Source organism: Solanum lycopersicum, chromosome 4 (assembly GCF_036512215.1).
Source record: "Solanum lycopersicum chromosome 4, SLM_r2.1".
Taxonomy (NCBI): domain Eukaryota; kingdom Viridiplantae; phylum Streptophyta; class Magnoliopsida; order Solanales; family Solanaceae; genus Solanum; species Solanum lycopersicum.
The window spans coordinates 61,384,997-61,406,005 of NC_090803.1; the positions used below are offsets into that span (position 1 = coordinate 61,384,997).

Sequence of the window (21,009 nt, forward strand, 5' to 3'; positions counted from 1 at the left end):
TCTGGTTTCGTTATAGGCTGCATGCCATGGTTTGTAAGTTGTACCGAGTTTGAGTAATCGCATTAATACTGCGACTAATTCAAATTTATATTGTTATATTAAAATCCTTTACTATATTCAAATTACGTTTAATTTCTATTCACGTACATTATAAGTAAATATAAATAAATTGGGATTCATTTGATGGATGTTAGTTATAGATCAATTTTGATAACTCTCACAATTACTCTTTGTAAGTCTATATATAGCTAGAAAGTTTATCCGATTAATTTGCTTCAACATAACAATTACTAATACTTATCTTTGATTAGATGTAATTAGCCTTCTATTATCTGTCACATACCTTCTTTGATCCTTACAACTGTGAAATAGAAGTGGTGAATTAATGACCTGTTTAAGTTAAGTAGCAAATGAAATTTTGAATTGAAATAATTATATATAATATACGTAATTATATAGCAGAGTAATTATACTCATTGAATTTTAAAACTAATACGAATAATTACTGTAGTAGCCATACACTAATTTTAAATTTAAAAAATAAACCTAGATCAGGAGTAATTTTAGAAAAAGAAATAGATATTTAAGTAGGACTCCAGTCATTTATAAATTCAAATTTTAAATAATGCAAGGAGATTCACATAATTAGATGGGGAAAAACAATTACAGGTACGACACAGCCATGCATGAGAAGGAACTGGAACGAGTGTTTTATCTTTTAATATAAAATTTTGTAACGTAAATTTAAATTTAGATATTACAGTTTTAGATTATTTCACGCACTTTTTGTTGCTATACTAGTGCATTTTTTAAATTTCAAAATTTAAATAAATTTATCTTTGATTATAATTTTGTAAATTTGATTTTAAATAGCTTGAATAGTTTGTGTTCAAATTTATAGTCAAACTTATATTATTTGACTCTCGAAATTCCAACAATATCACATAGATAAACTGTAGTGTTTGACTTTTGAACGAAATTTAATTTTCAAAATTTAAATGAATCTATTTTACTTCTAAATTTACGATCAAACTTAATCATTTGACTCTTAAAATTTAAATTATACGATACATAGTCCAATACTCGATAAGATTAGGTTGATGTTAGCGTAGAGTGTATTTGGTTACGAAAGTCTTTTTCTGAATTCTGAAAAAAAAATGTTTAATTGTTGGGTAACAAATATAAACTCTGGAATTAAAGATTAATAATGAAGTTATCACATCAAATATTATTTTTATTTTATTTTTTTGTATGAGATAGCACGCATGATGGAATAAACAAAAATAATCATTTGATTATTTCATACCTTCATCAATATTCATAGATTAGCTAATACATTAACCCAAAAATAATATTAAACTCAATATATCACATTTACCAAACATCCTTAGCTGAGAACAATAAAATCCTTAAAAAGAATTTTTTTGTAAAAAAAAAAAGAAGCACACAATACGCACGTATAATATAAAAACATTAGAAATGCAGCACAAAGGGATCACTAAAATTAAACAAAAAATAAATTGACATTCAAAAAATAATTTAAAATTCAATAAAATGCCAACAAAACTTTTTCTAAATAAATAAAAATAATTTAAAACCTAAAAAAAAGCCTCAAATATATGGAAAATCCCATCGATTTCTCATAAGAAGAAAAGTTTTGGTTATGTATGAACTGGCCTTATCGCCGGCGCCGCCACACCAAACGTACACAAACTCGAACACTTCACTCCTCCGCTTCCGCCGCCGCCGATCACCGCACCACCACCATTAACCAATGCCGATTCACCCTCCTCCGGCGCCGTCCGATCAATCTCATCCTTTTCAACCACATCGCCTCCATCAGCAGCAGCATCGTTATCATCGTCTGAATCACCAGCGTCGTCGTTTAACGGAATGAGATTCAGCATCAACCTTCCTTCAGTTCGGTGAGTCTCGAAATACTCAAATCGCTTCACTTTCTCCTCTTTGATAATCAATCGCCCATCGGAGGTATGATACCTCTTCATCACCCAGGGCATTTGTGAAGACGGAACATTCTCCGTCTTCACAAGACCTGGGATCGGCGGCGGATATTCCCTCTCAATTTTCACTTTCTTCTTCTCTCTCCTCAATCCAAAAACGCCTTCTCCGCCGCTGCTGGTGCAGCTGAACCACCCATACGTTCCCAATTTCGAATCGAAAATCAATTCTACACCTTCAACAATCGATTTTGATTTTGATTTCTCCATTTGTGAGTGCTTTTGCATGGCATGAGTGAATGGAGAAAACATGTGAACAAGAGTGGGGTATATATAGGTAGGTGGGGTAGGGGGTAGGGGTAGGGGTGGGGTAAAGAGAAAGAATATATTGAAGAAAGGGAAAACAGAGATTTTAATTTGGCAGTGACAGCTAATACTTTGTTCATACAATCTGCGGGGATTGGGTTATTCATTTTAAGAGATTTAATTTTTTTTAAAAAAAAAAATACAAAACTAAAATTTAGCACCTAATACCATAATTTACTCGAGGTAAATAACAAAACTTACTATTTAAAGGGTTTCAATATTCCAATTTAAGAAAAAAGATTAAAAAAAAAGGTTTAGTTTAATGTAAGCTAAATTCATGTGATAATATTTACTTACCATCCTACTCATTTAACAGATAAGGATGACTAAAATTATCAGGTTATTGAATTACTTGACAATTGAAATTAAAGTAAGTTTACTACTAATAAAATAAGTTTATGAATTTGATATTTTTAATTAGAAAAAAGAATTTAGTCATAAGTCAAAGATTTTATTAATAGACATTTGGAAATATAATGATATCACTAACCTTAAATCTTATTTCCCTTACATAATATAAAAAAAGGAGTATCTGAAATTAAAAATGTACACTTGTATTCACTTTATAGTCTAATAATAATAAAATAGAAAAATAAGGGGAGTTCTAGCAAAACAACCTTAGTAGATAATTTAATAAAAAAAGTTTGGAAAATATCTTGGAACTGCTAATTTTTAACTTTTATAATGAGATGTCAATGATTGATGATAGTGTAGTTCTAGCATGGGAGTAGTACTACTTTAGGACTATTTTTTTAAAATATTTTTAAAAAGTAAGAAGAATGAAGACATAAAAAATATGAAATTCAAAAGAAAAAAAATATTATTATTATTAATTTGTTTGACTTATTTTAATCAGATATAAAGTTAAAAAAATTGAATTTTATAATTTAAAATTAAATATATATTAAATATTCTAAAATATTTATTAATTTTATAATTTTAAATACATTTTTTTTATTTTTTTAAACTCCATTTAAATCAAATGATGACATGTTAAGGGATATTTTTATACATTTGATATATCTTTAATTTAGAATTACAAAATTAAAAGATCTTTTTTATTTTTTTAAACTCCATTTAAATTAAATGATATCATTCTTTTTAAACAGAGTTAGAAGTATATACTCCCTCCGTTTAAAAAAAATCCTATTTCCTTTTTTCATTTATTTAAAAAAAAGATTGTTTTCCTTTTTTGGTAACCAGGTAACATGTTTAAAATCACAAGATTAAAGGACATAATTGGTACATTTGACATAACTTTAATTTAGAACCACAAAATTAAAAAGTTTTCTTTCTTTTCTTAAACTTCGTTCCAAATCAAATTGTATCATCCTTTTTGAAACGAAAGGAGTATATGTTTTTCATCCGTGGCCAAATAAGCATTACTAATAATATATGGTTTTATATATTTGGCAGAATGGGTTGATTTAGGTGGCATGTCAGTGTACACCTAGCCATGTAGGTTTACACGTGGTTGGCACGTGTACAAACACCTTCTTGGCCTTATTGTAGGACCCTAACTACTTCTACAGTCATCCTTTTACTTTGCTCTTTTGAGTTTCGATTAATTTAAATTAGTCCGAGAAAAATAATACTTTGAAAGTATGTGCATGTTATTCTCATAAATGATACAAAAAAGAACTGCAGTGAGGTGCTGAATATCTGATGGTCTGAAAGGTTTTGTTCGTGCACACATTAGATGGCAAATGGAAAATATCGAATATTGTTCATTTATTTCTCAGATTACGTGTAACATCATATGAAAATATTCTTTTAATTTAAATTTTCAAAAAATATAATATGAAAAGTATATATATATATATATTGAGAAGAAGAAAAAATTAAAAACTATATAGATTGTCGATATATGAAATTTTTGTATCATTGATCACCTTTATATGTATTTATGCCAGATCGGATAATTTTATTTTATTTTGAAGTAATTTTATTTTCAGTATTTAAAAATGTACAATTATTATTTTATATTTTTAAATTTATTTCCCAACTCACTCAACAAAGATTGTTCCAAAACAGTGCCGTAACTATCCGCCAAGTAAGAGAGAATAAATTTTGATATAAAATGTAAATTTATTTTATTTTTTGTTTGATTATATTTTGATCAAAGTTATACTTGAGATATTATTTTTAAGAGCAACTTTTATAGGTAGGAAATATAAAAATTATATTTGTAAGTTATATTTAGAGTTTGTATAATTGCGTTTTATAGTAAATTTTATATTTTGCTATGGAACATCAAATTGTATAACTCGTTGACTTCTCTTGAGATTTGTATAATTTTGTTGGCAGACCATTTATTCAAATTGTTGTCAGCCTCTCGTTTGTATAAGGAAAAAATAATCCCTATATATGTTTAACATATTATATTACATCCTATAAATCTATTAGTTAATAATTAGTAATAAATCGTTGGCAGCCTCTCAATTTAATTTTATGTGTTTGTATATCTGAATAAAATTTGAATTTGTATACAATTGAATCGAAATAAAACGTTTGTTTATCAAATCTCTCTCTCTCTCTCGCTTCATAAATTATAATTGTATTTTGTATGCTCTGTGATTGTCTAAAGCGAGAAAGACAAAAGTGTATAGGATGGAGATACATGTATTTACATGTGTACATACAGTTTTCTTTCGTTTATACAAATAAAAATACAATTTATACATTTGTATTTGTATAAAGTGAGAGAGATGAGGAAGAGACTGACGAACAAAATTTCAGTGAGAGAGGCGAATGACAACAATTTGCTACAAAATACAATTAATTCAAACAATGATTATAGCATTTAATTTAAATTAATAATTTGTTATTATATATATTTTTCCTTATATTTATATCACAATTTACATAGGATATTAATTTCGAAACTGTTAATCTCATAAACCAATAAATGAGGTTTTCCTTCTTTCCCAAAACTCGTCTTGTAAAAAGGTTGAGATTTAAATTGAAAATATTTTTTTTTTCAAATCCAAAATTGATCATGTGTTATATTCTTATAAATCATTGTTTATGATGAACCAATCATCTATCAATAAAAAAAAGTACTAAATAATTTTGTTACTATTTAATCCCAATATACTATTATATTAGTTTCAATATAAATTATTCACAAAAGAAAAGAACCCCTTTTATCATTCTTTTAATTAATTCCAACACACATTTCAGCTGAACTCGACAGCTTTTCTTTAATTTTCCGTTTTTTGTCTCTTCAGAAAAGTTCTTTATGATTAATTTAAATCATAAGCAAACAATCATTAGGGTATTAATTTTTTTAAAAAAAAATAAAATGCAAGTTCCATGGATGAGAAAATGACAAAATGATCCTATTAAGATTAGGTTCAAAAAATATTTATGTATGTATTGAAATTCTGATGGAGGTGATTAAATAGCAAATGAGAATAGGGTTTCAGTTTATCGATAACATGAATTTAAATAGGAGGTTGTGGGAGACTTACATAAGATAGAGGTGTGTTATCGTATTTGTAATTTCTTTATCTTTTTATTTTCTCATTATTATGATGTTTCTTATATTTCAACTATCATATTATTTCGTTGTAGCTGTGTTTCGTGATAGTTTCACTTTTGTTTATTCTCTAAAATTTATTCTCTTTTTAGACTGTTGTAGACTAATTTTCATAATGAAATGTCATTATAAAAGATAGATTATTATAAAAAAAGATTGATTGTATTACTCCAATTTTGGAGGAGGTAATACATAAAATATTCTAGTCAGAGACTTGAACGGATTATCTGGCACTAAACTTGGAAAAGAGGATTATTTAATTAATTGATTTTTTTTCAAGTTAATAATTTAATAATCTACGACGAGATTGCAACAAAGATGATCACCTTCAATATAAGCCAAATAAAGCTACTACGGATTGTTTAGTTGGGAATAAATTATCTCAGGATTAATTATTTCAAGGTTAGCTATCCTGAATTAATTTATCCCACCATTTATATAGAATAACTATGTCATCATTATAATAAAAGAATGATGGGATAAGTCATCCCAAACATGACAACCAAACGAGATATAAAAAAATTATGTCATCACAATTTTCTTATCTCTCACGTCAAACGACCTCTTAATTTTAATCCCAACACATTTCAGCATTAGTCCACATTTTTTCTTTTCTTTTTGGGGGTCTATTAATTAATTAATTTATTTTTTAAAAAAAGGCTCTTTATGACTAAAGTAATCATAAGCAATCAAAAAAGTCCATGAGCTGCTAGCTAGGTGTTGTAAGGTTTCAACCAAAATACAAACTAATTTAAGTGATAATAGCTAATTAACTAATTGGATGAGTTACGTAAATAACTAATTGACGGGATTAACTATAGAAAAGATAACTAATATTACTCTAATTCTGGAGGAAGTAATATTTATATTGCAATTATCTAGTCAGAGACCTAACCTAACGGGTTATCTGGCACTAAACTTGGAATATGGAAATTTGGCACCGGTTATCAACAGTCATAAATGACATGAAATAACACAACTATGAAAAAATTGCCAATTCTAGGGATGCCAAATTGGGTTACATTTGAAAATGTCGAAGGAACCTTAAGTTAATTAATGAAAAAATTATTGACTCACTTAAATGTTATTTGAGTGATCATTACTTAAACCAACAACAACACTCTTTCGAAAAAATGAAAGCCCAGTGGAAATCTGTGAGAGTCCATCCAGTATACTGTCCATTAGACTTGAATCGTCTCACTCAAATATGAAACCGGGCTTCACAGTTGGGTTGAGTGAGACGATCCGAGTCTAATGGACAGTGAAAAGATAATACTAATATCATTTTCACCTTTAAACACATTATACATTTGAACTAAAGATTTTATCAGCAAACAGGACTTGAATACTACCAACATATGACACAAATTCGATTTGGAAATTCCATGGCAGATACTTCTACATCTCCAGAACTTGATAACATAGTCGATGAAACATGGCAGACGCTGCAAATACAACATTTTGGGCACTAGAGAATAGGGTCAGGGTCTATGATCACAATGATATCCACATGGTTCATTCCGTTAAATCTTCTACAGGGCAAGCCCTCTCAGACACACAATATTGATTTACTATGGCTTTATTGAATCAGCTTTCTTTTTCATGGATTGTTAAAAACGAAGGAGAAGATGAAGCACGGTTAGGGAAGTAATCAGTGATGAACATGATTGGCACATAACAGGTGAGGGGTCTAATGGAAACTAGCAACATATGACATGCATACAAATATAACCATAAATAAGCTCATAGTACAAACATCATCGAGTATGAGCTTCAAATAGTTGCAAGCTAGACAGATGCAGTTAACAAGACGATAACTCATAAAACAACATACCAATATAATCTCACAAGTGGAGTACGGAGAAGGTGAGAGGTGCACTAATACTTTCCCGTACCTTTGTGGGGCAGAGAGACTTGGCTCAACAAAATTGTATATCAGCTAGTGAACTCATTCAGATAAGCAAAATTATCAAGGAAAATTGATCTATGAATAAATCATAATGTATTTGGCCTCAACAAACATATGGAGAAATGATAAAACCAACAAAACTAGATAATACCAAAATACTCTAGAATCTCAGTATAACTCCAAAACACAAAGAACAAAAAGATACTACAGATTCTCTCAACATCAGTAAAATGGTTTAGAGCAGCCCCGCAAAACATTTTCTAAATTGTTTAAAGAGAATGACTACTAGATCATCAACTCTTACTGATCTCCAGGCAGAGACTTGATAATGTCGGAATCACCTGAAACATCACCATTTCCACAAGTCAGTCAAACTGTGTGCTTACCCTTTAGTACCCATTATAAGATTTTACAAAACTACAATGAATAATCTCAAATACACTTTACCTGGGTCAATGATGCTCAGGCATGACACACGGTGGAACTTTCCACATGCTGTACCAAGATCAACATTGTCTGCACACAAAATAGCAAGGGGAAAAGAACACATACATTAGATAGTTGTGAAAATACTCGTTCTAGTCAAAGACAAAAGTCACAAAGAAGGTTCCTCGAAAAAATTTCCAACAGAACAAACAGGAACTCAATATACCGACAGAAGTTATATTGTAACCATCCAAAAGAAAATGAAAGAATACAGCACAAGGGACTTAGCATCACACAAACAACCATAAACTGATATGCAATATATACTCAAAAACAGATATGTTGGGAATGACTTATAGTAGAAATGATGTTTAATATATATTAACAAACAACTGACAAATAAAACCTAGCAGTCCTATGTTGCAGATAAACCTTAAGGGAAATGACTTAAATTTCAAATGTGCATAATGAAATGCAAGGACATGCTAAAATTACTATTTCAAGTGAAAAAAATGAAATGAAAGCTTATGATCTTGACGAACTCACGAAGATGAAATCTCAGTTACTAGTCATTAACCGGTCTTATCTGCTACAATCATTCCCAACTTAAAATTCATGTTTAAGCAAAAAAGGGGTTCGGCACTTCCACTTGTCCATGATATTGAACACAAATACATGAGCAGATCTCAGACTGTCTCAGTACCTTCACTTGCGTATGGGCACTATATAGTCCCAGAAATGGCGTCTGGGGAGGCTGGCATGACTATTTAAACAAATTTATAGCATATCAAATAAAGTGGAATCTAATGAACTTAAAAACAAAACAAAAATATCAGATTTTTCATCAACTAACATGGTACAAAATCAATGCCAATACAAATCAATCCAAATGCTAGAACTTGATTACAATTAACAAAAATCATTGAAAATGGACTTACTTCCATTGAAATGGTGAACACCAACTTTAGCGAGCATAGCATAATACTCAATCTCAGATTTCCTCAAAGGTGGGCAGTTGTTTGATATCAATATCAACTTCCCTGCAAAACCCATCATACATTAAACCCAAAAACGCCAGAAAAAAAATGTAACAAAAAGGGCAATTGAAAAGAAGAAAGAAAATAAAATAAAAAAAAGCAACCTTTTGAGGTCCTGAGAGTCTTGAGAACAGTCTTGTAACCAAGAGTGTACTTTCCACTCTTCATTACGAGAGCCAATCTGTTGTTAATGCTCTCATGAGTCCTCTTCGATTTCTTCCCGGTAGTCACCATTCTTGATTACACAAAGATCTGTGAAACTAAGGGGAAAGGGGGAAGGGGAAAAACAGGGAAGAGGGAGGCTGCAATTGTATTACTAGTTATTATATGAGATTAGGGTTTCTTCATGGGCCACTATTTGTTGATAGAAAATTTATGATTTTGAGGTTCAAAGTTCATATGGGCCGGGCGGATACATACATTCCTGCTAATTTAAATGGGTTTTGAATTCTAAAAACGTTTTAATGAACCTTAGTTATGTCGGGCTAGCTCATTATTTTTTAAAAAATAATCTTATAATTTTTGTTTCAATTTTAAAATGTTTGTATATTATTACATGGTAGGTGTTAATGATTGCTAATCAAGTCTCAAAACTCTCAAATAAAACAAATCTTAATAATAGAAGTGTATAAGGGTTCGTTGAAGGAAGACATTTTTTATCAGTCTTTGAAAGGCGCGCTTAATCTCATTCGATGATGGAGTTGGAACAATTGATCGATTCAAAGATAAATCTATCTTTGATGGTTTGTCTGTGGGTCCCTTTCTCTCAACGTTTAAAAGAACACTCTAAATTCAAGTTGGATGTCACTTAGGAGAAGTATAGGGAAGTATGCTTGAGTCTTCTATAATAACTAGTGACTTGGTTTAGTTAGGACGGAACCATCCTAAAGAGGCTTTCTTCTGTTCTAAGTTACCACAAAGTGATATCAGGGTATGAGAACGCCTCTCTCCTATATATAAAATAAGAATGAGAGTCTTTCAACTAGATGTGCTCCTTTGGCTGAGTTTGAGACGGAGCTTGAGATACTTGATCTAATCACTAGTCCAACTTTCTTGTATTTGAAAAAGTGATGACATGATGTCAGGTCTAGAAAGGAGAATTTTTGAATAATTTACTTCCACGAATGACGGTTAGGCTAAGAAGAACAGGTTGAGAATGATTCTACTGACGCAGCGGGGGCACTGAACGAAAAAGACAGATAAAGGAACAACCCACCGGAAGGACATACCTCAAGGGGAACCAATCTTCTCCGGTAAAAATTTATCTGCGCGAAACCGATCTATGGATAGAAAGAAAGATGCATGAAAATAAAATGAAAGAAGAAATTCAAATTTTCTCTGATAGTGCAACTTCAATTGAAAATTTGATTATATGACTTCAATCTAAAATCATTGTCATTTATACAAATATATCAGAGACAACATACAAGATAATGATCTTGTTGGACATAAAGGTTCATTTTCAAATGGACTTCAAAAATCATAGTTCAAACCCTGTTGAATTATGAATTAATCTGGACCTAACCCATATTGATGAATATACATATAATAACCTTAGACAAATTTACAGTCTGGTTAAATATATAATGAATTCAAATAATTTTCTTGGGGTCATGACTGTTGATAAATTAGCTTTGATGATACTTTAAACATATTATAAACGGAAAATGGCAGATTAAAAACAAGATTTCCACTAGAATGGTTTTTCATCAGATGGGTTTTGCAAAAATACAAATGCTATTAAGGTTGTTTTAAAGTGTCGCACACCAAGGAGTTAATCAGTAGAAAACAAAACAGATAGTAAATGGCAGTTACAGCTTCAGCACATTGATACCACTTACATAATATATCTCATAACTCAGATGATTAATATTCAAATACTTCTCCAAAAATCTGGATAAAGAAAGAAGTCAGACTAACACAGATTCTTTATAATCTGCACATTCAGAAGTATCTTCAAACCAAAGCAAAATACAGTTAAGACTTGCACCTAGTAGCAACCAAAGTCTGCAAACAGTAACAAACCAAAAATAGAAAAGAAAGGAAAGTCTCAACGAGCCTCAAGAAACTCACTACTCGCCTACAAATTAGACTGCAACTTCTTCATGCGGGCAAACTTGCAGTTTTCAGCATTACACTAGAACACCACTCTACAGATCCATCTAACATGCCCCTTTATTTACCTAATATCTCAAGGCTTAGCATTTCCCCTAATGGCAAGCTTTTTAGCAACTTCTTCATCTGTCAGCGGTAAATAATAGATACGGGGAGTGACTTTGGTCTTTCTGAAGAGGTCATCCAAAGTAACAATAGGGGGATCATTTTTATCAGCAACAGGTGAAGGCAGCATCTCTTTTGTTGGAGGAGCACTAGGAGGAGCAGGAGGTGGCTGGCGTGTGAGTGAATGTTCCAACTCAGCTTGTTGTTTGCGACCCTGCTGCTGAGCAGGTGGTGTTTGAACAAAGGATGAAGCAGGCACAGCAGGACTGGTAACTTTCGGTGGAGAAGCAGGTTCCCGACCCTCTATCTTGGTTTGCACCTGTTGAGGATCAACAAAATCTGCAACCAGGAGACGACCACCATTTGGTGGCCATTGGAGATTGTACACCGCGTTTCTGGTCTCTGTGGCTTCTTCTACCGAAGAATACTGTTAAGAGAACACGTAGCAATTAATTACGCTGAACCATTACGGAAGGAAACACAATATAGACTTTTCTAATAAGTTCAAGAGAGGATTGCCAAGAAGCCAAATCATACAACACATTAATATTTGGGAATGCAATCTCTGTAAGGCAATGATGCAAAATAACAAGGTATGTTATGACAAATCGACCAGAGGGACTTGGGCCAACTGGTGCAGCATCAAGGTTTCAAATAATGCCCATCCCAATGACAACTGTCCCCCAACCCTGCCCTTTCCTAAGAGTAGCAAGTATAATTTAAGATGGAGAAACTCGATGAGCATGAAATGCAGTAGGAGATCAGAGCAAGATTGTACCGTGACATAGCAATGGGTCTTTATCTGGTCCATCCAGAAACTGCAGACTTCACCAGTCCTTGCAAGGAGCTCTTGCACAGCTTTCAGCGTAAAAGGCCGCAAGAAATTCTCAATTTTGAGAGAAGTAGTGGCTGTTTTTGAAGACTTTGGTACTGGAATATTAACAGAACATTAGAAGTAATTATAGTTGTGCTGCTACTGTTGCATTTGAAACTCATGCATTACCAAGAAAACAAAGACTCACCAAAGCGCTCCTTGGGTGAATCCCCACCAACTGTAGAGTTAGTCCTGCCAAGGATGGGTTTGATAGGAGTGGGCTGAACAACCTTCTTTGTTAAAGCAATACTAGAATTTTGGGGTTCAGCAGTCTTCTCAGTGTTCCATCTACGCTGCCTTTTTGCAGGCTCTTTACTCCCACCTCCTGCTTCATCTACAAAGAATCCAAAAGAAGTCAAAAATCTTAAGAAACCAAATTATAGAATAAGAAAAGAATAAGTCGTATTCTTATTCGCCATTATCACTATAATTATCCAAAGTTGATGTAAATAGAGAGGGCTTCATATCCCACATTGCAAGAAGATTCTAATACCTGCCATTGGTATCAGAAATTTCATTATACAGACACACACTCTAGTAAGCACAACCTAGTAAGCACAACCTTAGCTGCTTTCCAGTTGTGAGCTTCAACTTTAACAATGAAAAAAAAGGCAATTTTTTGTGGCAATATTCTAGTAAAACATGCGGTCCAATCAAATGTTTGAGCATTCACAAGAAAAACAGAACTAATAAACATACTAACAATCTGGACTTCACCAACTTTACCGATGTTCAAAAAAAAACAATCTGGACTTCACCATATAAAATATACAAAAGTTTCACCATTTAAAGCTTCACGAAAACATTTCAAAGAATACATAAGCAATGAACAGCTAACTCTAATATTATTTTCTGATAAGGAAGCAACAAATCCTAATAATAAAATTGTAAAAGTAAAAAAGAAGTGATCAATAAACATGTGTAGAACAGGAGGGGAGAATTTACTGCAAAAAAAGGAGGGAAAGAGAGACAATTAAAGAAAAGACATGAGTACCTTGAAACTTTCTCTTCTCTGACAAAGCAAGAGACTTATCTTTAGTTTCTTGAGACGCAACCTTCTCAGAAGGAATGTCTAGCTGCATTGCATCAGAAGAACCACTTGGTCGAACTTTGGGCTCTTCTGTCATTCCCGTAATAAACTCATCAGTCTTGTCATTCTCTTTCTTAGAAATATGATCAAAATCCACATGTTTTGTCTCTACTACATCCTCCTCCATGGAATCATCAGCAGAAGACTGATCCAAGTTAATCTTTTCCATATTCTCACCATCCACTACATCGGCTATCTTGCTAAAATCTGCAAGCAAAGAAACAACACATAAGATCTGGAAGAACCGGTCTTAGGAAAGAAGGAACAGTCATTTTTAGTGGAAGGAGGTGCTTCCATACCTTTTCTATCATCACCAGAAACAGCAAGATCGTGTGTATCTTCCGCAGATGCCTCAATTTTCATGGGTGACAAACTAGGCTCTTCAACATCACCTAAAGTTCTAGCTTTTTCAAACTGTATATCGGGTTGCTCACTATTATTTGGAGTCTTACTCTCGAAATCATGCTCTACCTTGGAAACGTCAACAGAAACCTGATCTGCATTGTCATTTTTCATGCTAAATTTCACATCTGAAGATTTGTCATCATCAGTTTCTCCAACAAGACCCTGCATCTCATGTGGCATCTGACCATCCAATGGATGAGAGCTACCAACACCTGATAGGTCTTTGCTGGATGACTGCAGCTCCATCTCTTGCCTAACAACTTCAGTTTCTAATTTGACATTATCAGCATTCAAATTATCATTTAAATCTTTATTTTCATTAATGGTCAAAGTATCAGTAGAAAATGAGTCAGATTTTACTTGAGACCCTAAATTAGGGTTGACCTCATATACCTGAGTGGCTGGATTGGACATATCTGGCTCAGCATCCATGTCTGAGAGTTTCAGACCCTCATTATCCAACTTAATGCTGTGGTTTTTCAATGCTTCCTCTGATGTTACTGGGGTTACCTCCACATCATTTTCTTGTCCCCTAAGGTTGTCCTCAAGCACTCCCTCATAAGATGAAATTTTCATATCCTCAACATCCTGTCTAGTGCTACTGACTGGAATAGAACCATCCCAGACTTCAGATACCCCATCAGCAACATAATCATCCTGAGAAGAATCAATAACCTTGTGTTCCTTATTAGATGCAATCTCATTTATAACACTAGTGCTACCAACCGGTGCCTCCAAACGGTCTGATTCTCCAGCAGCAGTATCTCCAGTTGCAACCTCATCCAAGACTTTATTCTGGTCTATTTCAACAAGAGCATTCTTGGTGCTAGCACTGGCATCACCATCAATTTCGTTAACTTCATTTTGGTGATGCTTCAGAACATCATCATTACCTCCAGTTGCAACCTCATCCATGACTTTGTTCTGGTCTATTCCAACAAGACAATTCTTGGTGGTGGCCCTAGCAACATCACTGTCAATACTGTTAAATTCATCTTGTTTTTGCTTCTGAACGTTATCAACCAATATATCAGGATTGCTATTTGGTTGAGCTTCTTCAAGACCACATGTAGCATCAGTAATATGTTCAGAACCATGAGTGACTTCAATTGGGGGATGCTCCAGAACATCATCAACCAATTTAACAGGATCAGGCTCGGGTTCAGTATCTTCAAGACCACTGGCAGGATCAATGTCACGATCATCATCCTTACTCTCTTTAACTGCAGCAGCTTCCATTTCTATGCAGATAGCTTCATTTAATCGTCTAACCAGATCATCCTTCAAACCTTTTGTCGTTAAGTTCCTCCTCTTAAGCTCATCCCTTAATTCTGCTACTTTCCATTTATTAATTGGACGATTATCAAGCACAGGGTAGTCCGACATCTTAGCCGCCAAGTGAAAAAAATCACTTAGACAAACCTGAAAGTCACATGGACATATAAAACTTGAAAAAAGAGACCTGAATGAATCTCAAAATCAAGAAAAGACAAAATCCTTATATGCAGATCTTTTCCTCTTTCTTTTTTTAACACTAGCAGAGATTAGTACTCACCTCTATAGAAATTTCAACTATACATGACGGGTTTCAAAAAAATGCATATTTGTCGTGGACGAGACTTTCTTTATTGTGTTCTCTTTTTTCTTAAAAAAACAAAATATACTCAGACATTGCACACCAAGCCAGTGCTAAAATATATAATAGGAGTTTGAGCAATATTCAGTTGAAGTTGGAAAAGAGTATTTGGAAGTTAAAGTTGTATTTGGATGAGTTTCTCCTTGAATACAGGACTATATATGAAAGATTGGTGAGTAAAAAGCCATCATTTATAACTTGAAATACTCTTCATTAAATTCTTTAATAAAATTTTGCCAAGATCTCAAATACTGATGACCAAGAAAAAAACTAATATAGTTCACGGCTCGGCAATTGCCAATCTTAATAAGAAAAGGTATATACTCCTTGTAACACAAAAATACATATGGAACACTAAGAATTTTCTTATTACTAACATCTTGTCAATTCAGGTAACTCCTAGTATCCATAAGACAACCGTCTTAATGCTTACTTCCACACTTTGGAAGTTTCCTGTACCTTCTATCTATGTAATTGCTTCAGGTGCTAGCACTGCCCCTGTTCTAGATAACACCTACATGATGTCAAAACATCAAACACTAGGGGCCGTAGCTGTAAGACAACTCTTATAATGCAACAGAAAGTGGTTCCAATTTCTTCATATTCCTTGCACATGAACCACCATCATTATCGTTTCCGTCTCTCAAATTTTCAAATGTAGAAAATGCTTCATATGTTAAATACGAAGTGAAAAATGCAACTCCTCGGCATCTTTGCATTCTCTTTCCTACTACCCAAAGGCAAAAAAAGACTTTTCACTTACATAGACTTCGGAATACGAAGCTGCTAAGAGCACGAATATCTTCACTCTCAACCTGTCCTCTAGATTGTCCAAGTCCGTATCCACAAATTGACTGGATGCTGCAACTATTTACATGCATCACAAATGAAGAGAGATTCCAGCCAATCTAACAACCCTACATCAGCCTTTTTTTTCTCCAGAAACCATGCACCTCATTCTATGTGACCACCAGGTTACCGGTTAAAATGCATGAGGCAGCCAACAGAAACAAAGATTTGGCTATTTAGCAATTTCTCTAAAAGATTTTCCAGTCATATTTAATGTTACCCTCTTCATACCAGTTCTTCTATGGATTTCTATCATTCCCAAACATCAACCACTACTTATCAAGAATATGTCTATTCATAAAGGATTGTCAGTGAAATACTCTTTCCTTTTAGTCAGTCCTATCTGATCTATGTGTTCCTCTCTACCATGCACTTGCTCTTTCAAAATGGTTTCCTCAAAACATTTAAGAACAATGCTGGTGCATTCTTTCGTACATGTCCTAATCCCTTAATAGTTCTTTTCATAAAGCTCACATTTCATAATCACAATGGCTGCTACAATACACTCAAGAAAAGTATGGTGTACTCTTTCATACATGTACCAATCCTTTAGAGTACTCGTTCAGTCACAATTTAGAATTCTCAGTTAGAAAATAGCTTTAGGGCTAGTTAAAACATAGCCAATTTTTCACTTCAACTTGAAGTGGCTGGTTCTAACAACTTACCAAGTAAGAAAATAATATTTCCCTCATAAGATTTCACCATTTTTCCAATTGAAATGCATGTCCAGACATCATTTCAATTTCCAAATACCCTTTCTTATCATACCAGCATGACCCACTATTTGTTTTCGATCACAGAATCAAGGAGGCAACCTGGTTCTACTTGAGTAAACCCGTGCTCCTCCAAGGAGAAAGTTTGCTTTACCCAACTCCATTTTTGATACAAGGCAGTTCATCCCGATAAAATAGAAGGACATCCGGTGTTGAAGCTCCACTCTCCTTTGGATATCAGGAAGGAAAGGGTGTTCTATAGTTCCTGAACCAGAACGCATGCGGAGTGGGCGCAACCTCGAGCTCGGAAATATGCAGTTGTGCTTACAGGCTTGGAACTCTGATGAATAAATAAGAATTTCGGGCTAAGGCTTAAGAATTAACATCTAGGTGCTTGCCTAGTTCACGGTAAGAACGTTGACTTTGCGACCGCCCGAGGTTACGACCTTCTTTGCTTGAAGCTCAGGTCACATATGAAATTGAAGCAAACTTAACTTCAAATATCATCAAAATTAATGTCCACACGCCAACTATAACGATATATCCAGTATAACCCCACAAGTGGGGTGTGGGGATGGTAAGATGCACACACGCCAACTAAATCATCAAGTTCTCAACATCATCTCAGGTAGATTTAAACCCATGATAAATAGAACAACCTTCAGAGATTTGGTCTTGCACCTCTATATAGTAAAAATTTCTATCAGATATTGTTGGTTAGATCTATCCTATGCCTTCCTAATACTTCTAGACCTTACTATTAACCACTCATATGGTGATGCCCAATCAAACACAATCTTCATCCCCTATTTATCTTTCCATTCCAACACAAAATAAAGACCACCCTGCAAGATGAAATCTAAACTTGACATGCATAGATAATACCGGTTACATGCAAAGAAGTTGTTTTTTATGGGAAAAGACTCCTCGCAAATATTTATACTAATGGACATACTGAACCTCGCAAAAAATATCAAAGCTAGGAACTTTTTGTGATTATACCGGGTATGTCATTGCTGTGATATGTTAATTGTTGCTTCTTTTTTAATCATTCTCTATGTTTGTTGTATGTTGTTTCATCTTTTATGTTAGCTATCGACATTTTTCAATATATTTTTTTGGATAATTATGGTGTCTGGATATTCCACAGGATAACCTACCACCACTTCTAGGTAACTCTATCCACCAAGGCTAGAACATATGGGCAGAAATCACCTAGTGTCTTATCCCTACTGGGATTGGAACCTGAGACCTCATGGTGCTCAACCCACTTCATTGACCATTGGACAACACCCTTGCTGCAACATTTTTCAATATTATATTCAGCTGAGATCCTCATATTTAAATAATAGCACAAGCTTCTCTCATGCAGAGAGAGAGTGTTAAGTGCTTTCCGCGCCTATATAAGTGGTAGCCAAATATATAGGGCTAAGAAGAAAGATAAGGCAATATAAGGTTTAATCCGTCAAAGCATTGCTATTCACTGAACATATGCACTCAAAAAATGTAAATCCAACATAACGTATAGGCATCTTAAGAAGACAACTACTTGGTGGAACTTACTAGAGCTATGAACAAAATAATCCATAAAGAAACCATAATGCCAATCACAAGTCCAATATAAAGTAGCTAGATCTCAGTCTTCCAAATAAAAAAATTGCAAGAGAACAGTATCTTTAACTTTAAAACTCAAATATATTAATCCCCATGTCTTTCTTACTTCTAATTTTAACCCAATTGCAAAACTTTAAACTAAAAAAAAAAAAAAATCTTAGCTCCTACCCAGCCGCCGCCCCAACGTTTCAACATTTTCTATTCAAGAAAGTGAAAATATAAAAAATTCAGACAATTAATGAAAAGGGTACTTACCAGTGCAAATAGTCACTTGGACACCAAAACTTTCAACCAAAAAGATGGTGAAAACCCTAGTTCCAAAACAGAAACGAGAGAAACCCTAATCCCAGAAACAAAAGCACACAATTGTTAGAATCAGAAACAAATTAATACAAATCTAAGCAAAACAATACAGTATTCCTAAATTATATTGATCTGTTAATTATATATATATTTATATCAATACACGTATATAATTTATATAAAAATGACACCAAGAAAAACTGTTCTTTCGGAAGAAAATTGGATTTGTAAAATGCTAATGGCTTGAGATGAAGAGAATTTCTAGGGTTTTAATTTATGGAGAAGCTGTGAAATTTATCGAATGCTTAAAGCGAGAGAGAAAGTAGATAAGATTTGTTAACCTCTGTCTGTTGCTGCTACTGCCAATGGACGAATCGGGTCTTTCGGGTCGTGGCCTTATAGTCTCTCAATTTGAGGGGAAGTGCATTAATGTCATTTTTTAAGTCATATTGAAAAATAATATAATTCTTTTATAAATCTATCCGCACAATACGAGTTTATAATTACCGATGTTTATAATTTTTATAAATCTAGCTATTTTGAAAACTATTTCACTATTTCAAGGCTAAACGTTTGGCAATCGTGTCTTTAATTATATTGTCAAGGCTTTGTTTTTTAAAAAGAAAAGATTAATTGATAATCCGACAACAATGAGTATAAAATTATGAGAAAATTGTATATAATGACAAATTAATAAATCAAATTAATTGTTATAATCACCTTTTGATTTAATTGTGTCCTGTAACAAATTGTTTTTTAGTCGTCTCTCTCCCTTAAACTCTCGCTCGCAACTCTCCTCTCTCGCTCCATCTCTCGCTCGCTTCCTCTCACTTTTAACAAACGCAAGCGTATAAAATCTCTTTCTATTTGTATAAAGCGAGAGGAAAATGTATAAATACATATATTTTTGTTCCCCTCTCTTCCCTCTCTCATATCTCGCTTGCCACCCTCACCTCTCTCGCTTATACAAACAGAAACGAAATGTATAAATTGTGCTTCTGTTTGTATAAAGCGAGAGAAAATTATATATACACATGCTAATACATATATTTTCTTCCTATACACTAATAATTATACAATAAAAATACTCCCCTGCCCAGTTTCTTCTGCCTTTCTCTCTTTCTCGTTTTATACAAATTCAAATTGTATATAATTTCTCTCTTTCTCATTTTATACAAATTCAAATTGTATATAATTTCTCTCTTTCTCATTTTATACAAATTCAAATTGTATATAATCGTTCTATACACTTATAATTATACAAGTAGTATTATACAATTTGTTTTATACAATTCTCTGCCCAAATCTCTTTCTCTTTCTCGTTTTATACAATTCCCTTTAACTGTATATGTATATAGAATTATACATTTATATGTTTGCTATAGAATGCAATTATGAAAATTTTGTTACAGCATACAAATATGAAGAAAAGTTGCCCTAAAATTATTATAAGTATAACCACTCGAGCTTAAGGTCTGAAAATATTGTGTTATGACTACTTTCACTTGTTCAACTATTATTTATTAGTTTAAAATATATTTTAGCTTCGTCTCTTCTCTATTTTTGTACTTTAGCCTTTGAGTTAACTATGATTTAACATAAGTGCTCGTTTGGATTGACTTAATTTAGGTGTTTTTAAGCTAAAATAGTTTTTAAGCAGTTTTGAAGTGTTTGGGTAAAGTTAAAAAATGTTTATAAACACTTATTTTAAAGCCAAAATAAATCATAAGTTAGAAATCATATCTTATGGCTTATAAATCATAAGCCAAACAGGTTGATTAATGTGTATGGATTGCTACTAGGAGTATGAAATGTGTGCATTTGTTTGAGCCTTGCATGGGATAAATATTTAGAGAAGAAATGATGGAGAAAAACAAAAACTCCTTATAAAGTGGGGGGGGGGGGGATATCTAACATTGAGGGTAATTCTTGGAGTATATAATATTTCACAAAGGGGAGATATCATTAGCTAATTTTTGAGTGAGGCCTGAAAACTAAAAAAAAATAAGCAACTGCTTTCATCATCTGCATCCCTTCGATTTCTTAAAATTTTACAGTAAAGAAAACG

The 21,009-nt window shown here is 33.0% G+C and overlaps 3 protein-coding genes across 3 annotated transcripts; all 3 read right to left on the minus strand.

Moving 5' to 3' along the window:
• Positions 1-1,504: 1,504 nt before the first annotated feature.
• On the minus strand, positions 1,505-2,312 carry LOC101261025 (uncharacterized). The gene has a single exon (XM_004238464.5). It carries the CDS (start codon positions 2,268-2,270, stop codon positions 1,662-1,664), a length of 609 nt encoding a protein of 202 aa, XP_004238512.2. The 5' UTR covers positions 2,271-2,312; the 3' UTR covers positions 1,505-1,661.
• Positions 2,313-7,834: 5,522 nt separating this feature from the next.
• On the minus strand, positions 7,835-9,564 carry LOC101245356 (ribosomal protein L7Ae/L30e/S12e/Gadd45 family protein). The gene is made up of 4 exons (NM_001347172.1): positions 9,342-9,564; positions 9,139-9,240; positions 8,222-8,290; positions 7,835-8,115 (listed from the first exon to the last, which is right to left on the minus strand). Exons 1-4 carry the CDS (start codon positions 9,469-9,471, stop codon positions 8,075-8,077), a joined length of 342 nt encoding a protein of 113 aa, NP_001334101.1. The 5' UTR covers positions 9,472-9,564; the 3' UTR covers positions 7,835-8,074.
• Positions 9,565-11,147: 1,583 nt separating this feature from the next.
• On the minus strand, positions 11,148-19,304 carry LOC101245055 (putative DNA/RNA binding domain-containing protein). The gene is made up of 7 exons (NM_001347174.1): positions 19,283-19,304; positions 18,894-18,978; positions 13,721-15,248; positions 13,326-13,628; positions 12,480-12,665; positions 12,236-12,387; positions 11,148-11,884 (listed from the first exon to the last, which is right to left on the minus strand). The coding sequence occupies exons 3-7, from the start codon at positions 15,210-15,212 to the stop codon at positions 11,429-11,431; spliced, it is 2,589 nt and encodes an 862-aa protein (NP_001334103.1). The 5' UTR covers positions 15,213-15,248; positions 18,894-18,978; positions 19,283-19,304; the 3' UTR covers positions 11,148-11,428.
• Positions 19,305-21,009: the final 1,705 nt, after the last annotated feature.

Bases quoted from the DNA above. Each gene is read 5' to 3' on its own strand.
- LOC101245055 (NM_001347174.1), bottom strand. From the start codon at position 15,212: ATGTCGGACTACCCTGTGCTTGATAATCGTCCAATTAATAAATGGAAA. The intron at 12,666-13,325 runs GTACTCATGTCT...GATTCTTTGTAG, and splicing joins AGAGAAGAGAAAGTTTCAAG to ATGAAGCAGGAGGTGGGAGT. The intron at 12,388-12,479 runs GTGAGTCTTTGT...TTAATATTCCAG, and splicing joins TTCACCCAAGGAGCGCTTTG to TACCAAAGTCTTCAAAAACA.
- LOC101245356 (NM_001347172.1), bottom strand. From the start codon at position 9,471: ATGGTGACTACCGGGAAGAAATCGAAGAGGACTCATGAGAGCATTAAC. The intron at 9,241-9,341 runs GTTGCTTTTTTT...TGGGTTTTGCAG, and splicing joins GACTCTCAGGACCTCAAAAG to GGAAGTTGATATTGATATCA. The intron at 8,116-8,221 runs GTAAAGTGTATT...GTGATGTTTCAG, and splicing joins CCTGAGCATCATTGACCCAG to GTGATTCCGACATTATCAAG.
- LOC101261025 (XM_004238464.5), bottom strand. From the start codon at position 2,270: ATGTTTTCTCCATTCACTCATGCCATGCAAAAGCACTCACAAATGGAG.